The 13,542-nt window shown below is 35.3% G+C and overlaps 1 protein-coding gene across 1 annotated transcript in view; it reads left to right on the top strand.

Moving 5' to 3' along the window:
• The window catches only part of SLC39A12 (solute carrier family 39 member 12), a 119,491-nt gene extending 109,695 nt beyond the window's left edge, over positions 1–9,796 (top strand). The window contains exon 12 of the mRNA XM_044678361.1: positions 9,668–9,796. Within this exon, the coding sequence (XP_044534296.1) occupies positions 9,668–9,796 (129 nt within the window). The remainder of the gene's footprint in view (positions 1–9,667) is intronic.
• Positions 9,797–13,542: the final 3,746 nt, after the last annotated feature.

Here is a 13,542-nt window from a genome sequence, read left to right on the forward strand (position 1 = left end):
GGGAAGGGAAGGGAAGAGAGGAGAGGAGAGGAGAGGAGAGCAGAGCAGAGGAGAGGAGAGGAGAGGAGGGAAGGGGAGGGGAGGGGAGAGGAGGGAAAGGAAAGGAATGACCGGTTAGTGGGGCAGTCAGAATACAGCATTTATTGATTAAGTCCCAGAACAATTACAATATTGATATCAAAGATCACTGGTTACAGATCACCTTAATAGATATTTAATATTAACAAAAAGGTTTTAAATATTGTAAGAATTATGAAAATATAATATAGAGACACAATGGGAGCATATTCTTTTGGAAAATGCTATAAACTTTCGATTTGTAAAAAATCCACAATATTTATGTAGTACAGTAAAATGAAGAATGTCTGTACAAGTCCTTGAAGTGACCTAGACCAGAAGCTTCCTCTAGAACTTTTACTTAAAGACCAAGGATCTAGGAGGGCAGAGTCAAGATGGAGGGTTAGAAGCAGCAAAAGTTGAGTTCTCTGTGAAAATTCTTCCATACCAATCAAAAACGAAGTGTTTCGAGGGGGACAGAAAACCAAATCCAACGACAGGACAGAGGTGGCAGACCCTTGTGCCTGATTCAACTTAAGAGATATGCAGAGAAGTTTGAATTCTCAGGTTTAAGAAAAAGAAAGAAGGTCCCAGGACCCTTCCCCTACCTACTGTGCTGAGACTCAGATGGTTGCTGGGATCTCAGGGTGAGAGCTCTGCCTGGAGTGCCTTGCTTGCTACAACATTTACACAAGGTTCAGGGCTCTGAGTAGCTGGAGGAGAGGGGCAGAGAAGAGGGTAGCCTGGTCACAGGTTTAAGTCACTACTCTCCATCTTGGGCCTCTGCCTCTGGAGGTTTTGGCCTCAGGGCACATCCAGCACTGCAGATGAGCTTGCAGGTTTAATATCATCTAACTATCTATCAATAGTTAGATCAGAATCCTTCAGAGGGCAGGGAAGCTCAGTCTCCAACACCCCTCCCCCACCTACTGCTCTGAGACTTGTGGCAAGAATCCAGTTGACTGGGATCCCAGGGTGAAGGCTACAACTGAGACAGAGTGCCTTGTTACCACCACAGGAAGCCCAGGGCTCTGTCCAGGCAACTGGCAGGGAGGTGGCTGGCAGAAAGGAATAGAGAGGAGGACAAAGGTAACTACCTTCAACCTCCACACCTTCATCTTCACCTTCACTTTCAGCTTCTGCTGAGAGCTGGAAAAGATCTAGTCTCAGGGCTCATTAATATTCCATCAGCCTAATCTAGTCAATCAGCAGAGCAGAGAAGAAGTCCCTTTAGGATAGACTAGCACAAACCCACACATCCAGCAAATAAACAGAGGAACAAAATTATAGCCAATGATTGGAGGGAAAGAAGGAAAAAATATGAGTAAACAACAGAAAAAGAAAAAAGAAATTACAATTCAGTTTCTATCCAGGTAATGAAGAAAGAACAAATGGAATAGAGGAGGACCAAGGAACGCCAAACAAAAACTCAGAGACTCCAGCAAATTGGACATAGGCTTTGGAAGAAGTCAAAACACAATTCAAAAAACAATTAAGAGAGGCTGAAGAAAATTGGGAAAATAACTTAAAAAGCAAAATAGGTGAAATAAAACAAAAAAAGAGTACCTTAAAAGCCAGAATTGACAATCTTGAAAATGAGGCAAAGCCAAAGAAAAACAGACCAAAAGGAAAAGGATGACCAAAAAATCAGGGATGAAATTCAGTCTTTAAAAATTAGACTCCAACAACTAGAAGCAAATGACTTCACAAGGCAGCAAAAGTCTATAAAACAAAATTAGAAGAATGAAAAAATTGAGGAAAATCTGAAACACCTCACTGATAAAACAACAGACCTGGAAAATAGATTCAGAAGAGACAATTTAAGAATTATTGGTCTACTGAAAAATCATGACAAAAGAAAAGACCAAGGATCTAAATGTATAGCACTGAGATTTTAAAATAAAATGATGATGATGATGATTTCATCATAAGGAGTGATACCTCTTAGAGTCAGTGAACTCATTAGCTCTTAATTCATACCCTTCTGCTTCCTTTCATCCAATTTCTTCTTGCAGTCCCCATCATAGTTATAGACTCATGATCCAGATATGTGGAAACCTTAAACTTAAAGTCCTTAGAATTTAGATACCTTCCCAGTCTGCCTCCAGGCTATATTTCCTAAATGATTATACCTTTCATAAATTCTAGGCTCCATCTGGCTGACTTTTGTTCAGTTTTCTGCACATTGCATTCCATCTTCTCTATTCATGCCTTTAAGATGGCTGTCTCCAATGGCTGAAATGTCCCTATCCCCACCAATTCCACCTGCTTCATGCATTGTTTAGTTTCAGTGTCACTTTTCTTCAAGAATCTTTTTCTGATTCCCCTAGTTGTTAGAACCCAAATGATTTTGTATTTATTTGTATTTACTTATTTATGAATATATTATATCTCCCTCCCCACTCTCAGTAGAATGTCAGCTCCTTGTGTATAAAGGGCTATTTATTTCTGTCTTTGTTTCTCTGGAGCTTATTACAATGCTTAGTACATACTAGAGGTTAATAAATGTTTCTTGATTTAAAAACTAAATTGTGATTTTTTTTATGTAGTAGAAAAAAGAGTAGATGTATTTATCTAAATTGTCATCTAATGGAAGAGCAAAGAGATTTTAAGATACACCTTTAAAAAAGTGCAGATGAAAGTCTCTCTCTCTCTCTCTCTCTCTCTCTCTCTCTCTCTTTTCATCTCTCTCCACCTCCTCCCTTCCTTCTTCCATTTTTTAAGCTTTCAGAAGAGGGCAGATTGATTCAGCCTACCCAATACACGTTGTTCTCCTTTACCAGAATTTTGTTGTATAACTGGAGCAAGATTAAGTAAAAAGGAATTGCCTATTGTCTTTTGGTTAAAACCATGGCAACTTTTTAAATCTTTTTCAGTAAGGGTTAAGTTATTATAAACTTATTTTATAACTTATCTATTATATATATTATGTGTTTTAAAATTATATTATGTATATTTATTATATTATAATTATTAAACCATTATTGGTATGAACTTCAAGTTAGTAGGTAAACTTCCTATGCTAGACATAAAATTCTTCACAACTGGGAAATACGGAGTACAATCCAATGGGCACAGCCAAGGTGGAGTCAGGCTAAACCTGACAACTTATAAAATTGAATGAGGTCATCAACCATGTCAGTTCTTGGTACCCTATGGGGAAGAAGAACATTCAGGTGAATGTTTTCCCCTTTCATCTGTATGCCTGTCGGTCTCACATGCACAAAATCTTGGTTTGATAATAATGTCTAGCTCATAAGCTAAACAAGGTGAGGACTCTGGCAGCTCTCTTAGAGAACTCTCTTAGCGTGGAATCCTCTATGCTTTAGTAATTTACTCTGAATCATTTGAGCTATATCTATAGTTCAGAAAGATATTCCATTTGAACCTCCCCTCTCTTAGGCATTCTTAGATAATCAAGATAACATTTCCTTACCATCAAATATGCCTTCAGAAAACATCTGGACAAGAAGAATAAAAAGCATCTGTATGACTTGGCTCTACTACACCAAACATTTGGATATTAGGAGGCATCTAGAAGATTAATTGAATTTTTTGCTTTTGCTCCAGATGTTTGGCATCCTAGAAAAATAACAATTCCCCTGACTTTTTAGCAGTGATCGGCCCTCGAAGAAAGGAAGGAAAAAAGTGTGGGTACATTCGTGGGTGGACTGTGGAGAAGGCTTGTACTATAGCCACCTGTTCTGGGGATAAATAAGACTTAAGTTTCCAGGGCTATCAGTCTGTTACCTCTAGCAAATACCACAGTCACTCAAAATGTACTTTTTTTTTCCCCCAAAGGGAATGTGTGGGTGGGGTAGAGAAAAAAAGCAAAGCCCTGCATGAAGAAAATGCATAGCTATAATGAGTCTTCCCCAAAGGAGACTGCAATTTTTTCTTCTCCTGCTAAGAACAAAAGTAGATGGTAACTTACAGTATAGAGGACTCATTGTTCAACTTGTGAATGTATCAGATTACACAAGTAATTGTAGATTTGCATACTAAAAAGGAATCTGAACAAGCAAAAAAAAAATCCCTACTTGGCGTTCAGAAGTGGCCCATTTTGCAAAGACAAAATTGAAGTATTCCCAAATGGGGATGAAATGAAGGCAACCTCTGAGAACATGCTGCCAGATAGCCTGCTCAGTTCAACAAATATCTGCTCCCTGAATTTCCCTAGGAGTATTCTCTAGGTTGAGCAATCTTTAATGTTCACCTGGCCCATCTAAACCAATTACATGCCTGGATTTTATGTGCACAGCTGTGGTGGCTACCCCTACTTCACAACATATGGTCAGGAAGGAATCATTTGTCACATATGGACTTTTTCAATAGAAAAAAAGCTCCCCTTCCTGAAAAACGGATGACAAATCTAAGGATATTATGATGACAGGCATATTTTGAAGATTTTCCTTCATAAAATCCATCTCCAAGTATTTTCAATAAATTAATATAAGCATTATAACATTTGCCAAATGATGCCCAAATGTGAAAGAATCAAATGCTGTCTGTGCATTTTTTCTGAGACACACTAACAAGTCAAACAGAAGGTAAATCTTGGCATATTCCATATTAGATCCATAAGGATATATTAAAACAAAACAAAACAGGAAATCAGCCTTTGTTCAAATTACAGATGGAACTGAAGAGAGGAAGCATCACTTGGCAAAAAAATAAAAATCTGAAACTTAGTAAAATCAGGGATCCTTAGATAAATCTGTCACATAGAGGAAAGATTGAATATCGAATGCAATTCAGTTGCAACAGTTTTGCAGGGGCATGAGTGAAGAGCAGACTCAGTTTGAGAACAGAACTCATGAAATCTTAAAGAAAGAATGCCTGGGAGAATGTTACAGGAAGTCTGGGAGCTACGAAGTTAACTCTCAATTGAGACATTTTATCTATTTCATGAGTTACTGTTGACCCCTGAACTTGGGTTCTATAGGGCATACGATTTTTTAAATGTGTTTCATTGGTGTGTCATTTCGGTGTTTTTGTCGTTAGACTCAGAGAATCAGTATGAAAAGATTTTCACCAATACAGATTGATAACTCATCTCTAATTGCCCAGGGTGCCAAGAGACTGTGTCTGTCCAGTCAAAGGTCACATAGTACGTTATAGAAGTAGGGTCTGAGTCTCAGTCTTCCTGGGCTCTAACCAGAGGTGTATGCTGATGCTTATGCATACAAGTGCCACAGAGTAAAAATTTCTATGGAATGACTTACTTGCTTATGTATTCTTAGTTAGATATTTTTGTTGAGTGTACATGTGAGGGAGAAAAATTGAGGACTCGGATTTCTTTTTTCTTTTTCTTTTTCTTTTTTTTAGCAATCAGTAACTTCTGTTTCTCAATATCTGGACCTAGTACTTCAAGAGTCTGTGATTTGGTTGATGTGACTGCTTTATCTACCCCTGCACTTGTGCAAATTCCCTCTCCTTTCTCCCCATACTGTAGGAGATGGAACTGGAATTATTATGAATGAATTAATTACCTGGTAGCCAATCTTCCCAAGATGATCTTCTCCACTCTTACCTGGGTTGATCTTTGGGTGACAAGGCACACAGGTCATCTGAAAGCTTTGTCATCTGTCTTTTAGCTCATCCTTTTTATCGCTAGATTATATGGCAAGCTCCCAAGTACTAAAACGTAGTGCTCTTCTACCAATTTATGACCAGAAATGGACATTTCCTAAACTGAAAACAAAACAAAATTGTGGCCCCTTAGTTCTTGGTAGAAACTTCCAGAATTTATGTTTCCCTATGATTGCTTCTGAAAACCCAGTTGACCTCCTTTCTATGTTTAGTCATCAGAGCAAGACTAGAATAGAGGTCCTTTAACAGAGTGTTCAATATTTTAAAGTTTCCAACTGGGACAGTAAAGCCCATTTCCCAAGCAGACGATTGTGCAGATTGTAGCATTAAAAAAAATAATAATTTTTTTAAAAGTACTTGCCTCATATGAATAGACAAGTCATGTTTTGCGTGTGGGCTCTGGTATGCCTCATGGAATTTCTAATCAATGCACTGAAACTTAGAATTTGGGTAAAACACTTGAGAACTGGCAGGTCTGTTGGATATATTTTGGCAAAGCTTGTATTTTTCTTGAAAGTTAAAACTCTAGAACATCATGTCCTAGCATTTCCTGATCTTGAGGGGAAGTTGGGAAGCCTTAGGATAGGATTTCTTTACCTGGTGTCTGTGAAGTTAATTTTTTTTAAAAAAGGATTTCAATAACTGTATTTCAATATAATTTGTCTCTTTTGTAATTCTTTATATGTTATCTTATGTATTTAAAAACGTTAATAGAAGGGTTCCGTAAACTTCACCAGATTGCCAAAGGGGTTTGCAAACACACACAAAAGATAAAGAAACCTTTGCCTTCAGTAGTGAGGGGAGATGGGAAAAGAAGTTCCCATGATTCTCTCTAACCCTGCAAAGGATATACATGCTGATTCTTCCAAGATTACCTCCAATTTGAATGTTTCCAAGTTTCAACTAGAAAACTGAAGGGTTTTTATGAGAATAATCCTGGACAATGCTTCTAGGTAATAGCATTTTCAGTAACTTTCCAAGACCATTTTTCAAGATAAACATCAACTGTCCATTAGCTCATCCCATTTACCTCTTCATTCTACATCAATTTCTCAAATACTGAGAAAGAAGGATGTCCAATGACTTTACAAACAGTTCTTATATCAAAAGTTATGAAACAAAATTGCAACTCATTTTTCCTGGCTAAACCTAAAATCTCCTCAAATACCTTTTCCTGAAAACTGAAGACAATTGGAATCTTCATTTGTCTCCAAAATTAGCTGATTCCTTCGAGGGGGAACAAATCGCCTCAGTATAATCATACATAGCTAGAGCTTTGGCTCGACAGTGGGATATTTGTATCTCTCTGGGACATAATTCCTGTGGGGCTCTCTGGTATTCTGGCATTCATCCAAGAGCTGTTATGGTTTGTATGTGTGTCCATAACCAGGCTAAAAAGAGCCAAGTGGCCTTTCCAAAACCAGCCTACTTGGAACTTGTTATAAAGCAGATTTATATACAGAGTGTTGGGGTAGGGGTGGGATTTATAAGTTCAAAAGGGCCATGCAAATTAAGATAGACCTTGCCTAGAAAGATGAATATTTCTGTTAACTATCTAAAGATTTTACTCTCTGTTATGATGTCTAGTAGTACATTAAGTGCCTATTATGTGTTATAAATTATAGAAAAGAATTTAATGGCACAGTTCTGTTAACCTCTGTCCCTCTTCATCCTTCCTATCTTTGGCAAATGAAATCTCTACCTCATTTGCCAATTTGAGTCAGGTCCATAAATGCAATAGTATATGGGAATTCTTTTTATGGTGAATTTTAGTGTCTTTCATTTCTGTTCTCAGTTTCTAGTTTTCCCTAGTTGCTCAGACTTGGAATGGAGGTGATAGAGAAGAATGGCAGTCAGAGAGAAGTTCAGTATGGTAAAGCTTCCTATAGGAAGTTTAAATTGAGTACCTCCTTGAAAATGTAATGATCAGCCAGGTCTCTTGGGAAGGGAGATTTACTTAGAAGAAAATCTTGAAGAAAGGAAGTTCTGTCGGCATAAGGAGATAGGAGCAACAATTTTAACCAGAAATTTTTTGACACCCATCTACATGGGACAAATAAATAAATACTCAAGGAACTACATGACAATGTACCTATTTTTGTCCATTTTTCTAGAATTTTTGTAATATACAAGATCCTTAATCATTTTGGGCTTCGGTGTGCTTATTTATAAAATGAAGAGGTTGGACTCGATGACCTCTAAGTCCTTTTCAAGGACTCAAACTCTAAAATTGCCTGTTAATAATTATTAATTAAAGATATATAGCCAGTGGACCAATTGGGTTTTCCCTGCAATATCATGTTCAATCATTGAAAAGTTGGGCAAATAAAGAAACAGAGACTAGGTGGTAGGTTTAAGTCAGATAACCAGCAGATTAATGTCTGGTACACAGTGTCATCAATTTAGATCTAAAAGAAATAGAAGTCACCTAGTCTAGCTCTTTCATTTTATATATGAGAAAACTGAGGTCCAGAGACACTAAGTGATCCATTTATGTTCCTACAGATAAGAGACCTGGATTGTGAAACTAGGTCTTCTCACTACAAATCCAGCATTTTTCAACTATCCCATAAGGAGCCTTTGGGACATTATTAAATTCTTCCATAAGAGTGTTTTGAATCACAGATTTCCGTGATATGAAATTATCTCCTAAATTATTAAACTTCATGAATAAATGGCAGCCCACACTCCAAAAGAGGCCTCCCTATTTTCTAATATCATAAATTCAATGGCTTTGTTTATCTCTAGCTCACATTTTACTATTTTTATTACTAATACATTTGAATTTGAGAATATGAAGGCCACCATCTCCATTGAACCAAAACTTGCATTCTGATAGAAATAAGAACTTATCAAAGTAACATACAAAATCAGACCTACAAATCAAGATCTCTTTGGAAATTAATGTAAGACTGCCACATGTTGGGATTGGTCTCACAGAGGTTCCTGGGGAAATTTTTCACTCAAAATATGGGTGATAGGGGGCAGCTAGGTGACTCAGTGGATTGAGAGCCAAGTCTAGAGACAAGAAGTCCTGGGATCAATCCAGGTCTCAGATACTACCTAACTGAGGGATCCTGGGCAAGTGACAATTCCCATTGTCTAGCCCTTACCACTCTTCTGCCTTGGAACCATTGTAGAGTATTGATTCTGAGACAGAAGATAAGAATCTAAAAAAAATATATGGGTGATAATATTTCACAAGTGGGCTAGCTAACAGCACTGGCTTCTGTGTGAAAAATAGAACTTCATCCAGTCATGCTTCTGTGGTCTTAAAAAAGCTAGAGGAGTTACTCCCTTAGGCATTTCTTTAGAAAGATAAGACAGCCCAGCATCTTGGTATAATTCATTTATTTAATAGACAACAACAGAACACTTAAAAAGAGCTTTTAAATCTTGTTCATATAATGGACTTCTTTGGTTGCAGGTAAAGAATATAGAATAATGTTTTTCAATGAATAAAAAAATATATAGAATGGTGAAGGACACCAATTACATTGAAATACAATTATATGTATATGTACAGATGAATATATATACTTTAAATGTATATGTGAATGTTTTAATGTATTTGTATATGTACATATATTTAAACTTATATATGTTTATACATATACAGATTTTATATATGTTTAAACCTATATAGATTTTTCACAAATTTGAAGTTAAGAAACCCCCAAAGAAACTCATTTTCTTCTAAGTAAATATACTTTTTTTCCAATTTAGATTGGGAATATTAAAACAATGAAAATGAGACTATTTGAGAGTTGTTTTTAATTTGGAAACTACATATTATTAGTGATATTCCTTTTGACTTGGAGCTTATGGATGCTTCTCCCGGCTCTTTGTTGCGATATAATTGCTTCTACCCTTCTAATTTAATTAATTATGGTAACTGGATCAAGAATCTGAAAGGTTACTAAATCTTGAACAACACAGTTTCTCATTTTTTCCCATCAAACTTTCTTTCCCAGCCATGAATATATCTGGAGCTCATTCTTCTTTATTCTTTTTTTAGCTTCCTGAAATGACTCACGTTCAAACTCAGCGACCCTGGTTGATGTTTCTCCTGCAGAACTTTGGATTGATACTTGGTTGGCTTTCCCTTTTACTGTTGGCTATATATGAGCATAACATTAAAATATAAAGCCTTTGCTGGGATTATCAAGTTTCCTTTTAAATTAATTTCTGTGACCTTGTTTCATAATTTTCTATGCACTATGTAGTGATTTGTAAATTAATTATTTTGTATTTTAGGTAAAAATAAGCCATCATTTCACTTTATTAACTTATTCAGATTTTGCACTATGGTATTGTGTTCTTATAAATGTGAAGGTTAAAACTTAGTTTTACTTGAATGTCTTTCAGTTTTCCAAAATGCTCAAACTCTTAGTATTTTAAAGGTAGGAACTACTGAATTCATTCTAAGAAATTATCCTGATCTCTGCCCCTCTAATAAAAATATCTATTATAATTGAAATGCACTACATTGTTTTCAGACAGATATGTGTGAGTATGTGTGTATATATACATGCATATACACATATACATATGTATCCATGTATGTCTACTGCAACATCTTTAATGTAAAAAAATTCATGCCTTTCTCAGAAACTACAAACTATAACCACTTCAAATTTTATAGAAATGCAATAAAATCTGGTTTTAACATGATAGCAATGTGTATTCTCTTCTACTATTCTTTATCATTTTCCTGTCATTTCTCACTAGGTCTGGTTATCACAAGAAAAAAGAAAATACTACATTTCAGCTCATTTGTTTTTATAACGAGTAATCTCTTAAAACCCAAAAGGCCTTATAGGTCAGCAGTCTGCTATTTGGTTGCCAAATGAAATCTGTTCCAGGCTGCAGTCAAAAGATGAAATTAAAAAATAAAACTAAATCTTCCATTGTGAAGCAGCTTAACTGATCAAGTTCCACTGATTGGAGCAGAAGACATTCATGATCAAGCTCTTACTGGCAGACACAAAATATATTTCACATTATTACCAATGTTGAATGACCTCACCTTAATAAGGGGGAGGGATATGTAATAATAGGGCAATGTACCCCCCACATCAATGACTGAATGGCCATTAGTACTTGTCATGATGGCCAAAAATTTGATTGATATGTGATGTTCTCAATTTTGGTGATAACGTTAACAATGTGGAGAACCACCATTTCATTCCTGGAATATATATATATATATACATATATAGTCATATAGTTATATAGTTATATAAAAGAGGATAGGCAATGGGACCTAAATGACTTGCCCAGGCTCACAGCTGGGGAGAACCTGAAGCCAGGTTCGAACCCAGAACCTCCCATCTCTAGACCTGGCTCTTAATCCACTGAACTACCTAGTTGCTTCTGGTACTATCAGTCTTCTCGATGTTCTCTTGACATTATTTGACTGCAAATGGGAAAGACATTCTGTCCAATGGCTATTTTTTACTATTGCCAAATAACCCACATATCTTTTTTTTTTTTGGTCTAAATAATAGCCTTTTTTTGCTGTTAATCTTAATAATTCCTCATTCTCATATGTTATAGGCTGCTCATGCCCACCACATGCTTCTTCATTGCTCTTTATGGGATATTTAATTTCAGTCATTTAATTATTAGGTCTTTCACATCAGAGCAGAGTGAAAGACAGCTCTGGCATTTATCTTTTTGGATAGGTATCATTTGTGTTGATAGAACCTTGAATTCTAGATATATCCCTCCATTTCCCCATTTCCAGAGAGTTGTATCTTGTAATAAAAAAGAAGAAAGGGTGGCAGGGGAAGAAGACAAAATAAAAAAGTAGCCCCACAAAATTAACCAACATATAACTAGGTCTGACAGTATATACCATGTTCATATCCAGGCTCCAAAATAAAGTACCACTTTTGAGAGTAGCGAAGAACTAAACGCAGCATGAAATTAATAAAATCCTCTAGTGAAGAGAGGGAGGAACGCAATCTCATCTTTCTAGGGTAAACTTTAGTTATTATAATGTAACACAATTTCTTTTTTTTTTCTTTTTATAGCATTGTTGTAGTCATGGTGTATATTGTCTTACTGGTCCTGCTTACATGGCATCAATTCATGTCTTTAAAAGATTCTCTGTCTTCTTATTTGTCATTTCTTATGACATTGTAATATTGTTCCATGATATTCATGCAACACAACTTATTTAGCTCTTTCCTAAGAAATGGAAATTTACTTTGATTCCAGTTCTTCAATACTACAAAATAAACTATTAAGAATATTTTTATGTATGTAGAGCATTTCTTTCTACTTTTGATATCCTTTGTTTATATGCTAAGCAGTAACATCTGAGTCAAAGAGTATGGATATTTGAATCATCTTTTTCTTTTAAAATATCTTTTTTATTCTGAACTTATCAATCATAACTAATAAATGTTTTAATATAAAAAGGATGTAAAAGAGGATATGAGAAATTATTCATTTCTCTAAAAGATTGCTTGTTCTTTAAATATATATGTGTTTATATATGTACATATATATATATAATTTAACCAAGATAGTAACAAAATTCTACACCCTTTTTGTGTCCTGTGAATTTTTAAAAATGCTTTATTGATATTCCTTTTTTGGAGTACATATCACTATCCATCACCCTACCCTACCCCTCTAATTCCTATCTCTTCACACACATGAGTAAAGTCTCTCTTTTATAACATATATGCACAGTGCTATAATATAAAGGAAAATAATGAATATTTGTGGAAATGTATATGTTATTCCACATCTCTAGTCAATTAGTTCCTTATCAAGAGGTAGGAGGCACATTTCTTCATTAGTCTTTTGAAATCATTATTGTTTGTATTGCTTTTAGGGTTCTGAGGATTTTCAAAGCAATTTTCCTTCACATTGTTAATGTTGTCATTATATAAATTGTTCTCCAGGATCTGTTCATTTCATTTTGTATCTGTTTTAACATGTTTTTTTTAATCCATCATATTCATCATTTCTTATGGCACAAATATATTCCAATGTGTCATTATACCACAATTTGCTCAGCTAGTCCTATGTTGATGGACATCTATTTTTTCTACTTCTTTGATACAACAAACAATGCTGTTATAAATATTCATGCAGAGATGGATCCTTTTCCTCTCCCCTTGACCTCCTTTAGGTATATACCTATTGGAAGTTTAAAAGGATGGATAGCTTAGTCGTTTGGGGGACATAGCAACGAATCATTTTCCAGAGTGGTTAAGCCATTTCACAGATCCATCAACCATGGTTTAATGGATCTGTTTTCCCCATACCTCATCCAACATTTATCATTTTCCTCTTTTGTATTCTTTTTCAATTTGATATGCATGTGATGAGATGTTATTTTAATTGGCTTTTCTCTCATTACTCTTAATATGGAACATTTTTATATGGTTGTTGATGGTTTTTCTTCACTTGAGAATTGTCCTTTAATCACGTATATATTGTGTAATTTTCTATCAGAGCTTTTCTTATCTACTTGCATAAATCATTTTAGTATCTTGGATATGAAATGTAGACCAGAGAAATTTCATATAAAATTTTACCTCCTGACTCAATCATTTTCCTTTTAATTCCAATCGCATTTATTTTGTTTGGAAGGAGGGAAGCTTTTGAACTTCATGCAATTTAAATTGTCCGTTTTTTAATCTTTTAGGATAAATATTATTCATTGCTTGGGTATGAATTGTCCCTCCAGTCAGAGTTGTGAGAAGTATCACATATTTTCTAAGTTATTTTTTATCATACAGCTTTTTGTATTTATGTCTATTAAGTCATTTTCTTCTCATTAATATTTTGTATATTTGCAAGACATGATATGACGCTAGATGCAACAAAGATTATAAGACTTATTTTGCTCTTAATGAAATTACCTTCTAG

This window comes from Gracilinanus agilis, chromosome 5 (assembly GCF_016433145.1).
Source record: "Gracilinanus agilis isolate LMUSP501 chromosome 5, AgileGrace, whole genome shotgun sequence".
NCBI classification, from domain to species: domain Eukaryota; kingdom Metazoa; phylum Chordata; class Mammalia; order Didelphimorphia; family Didelphidae; genus Gracilinanus; species Gracilinanus agilis.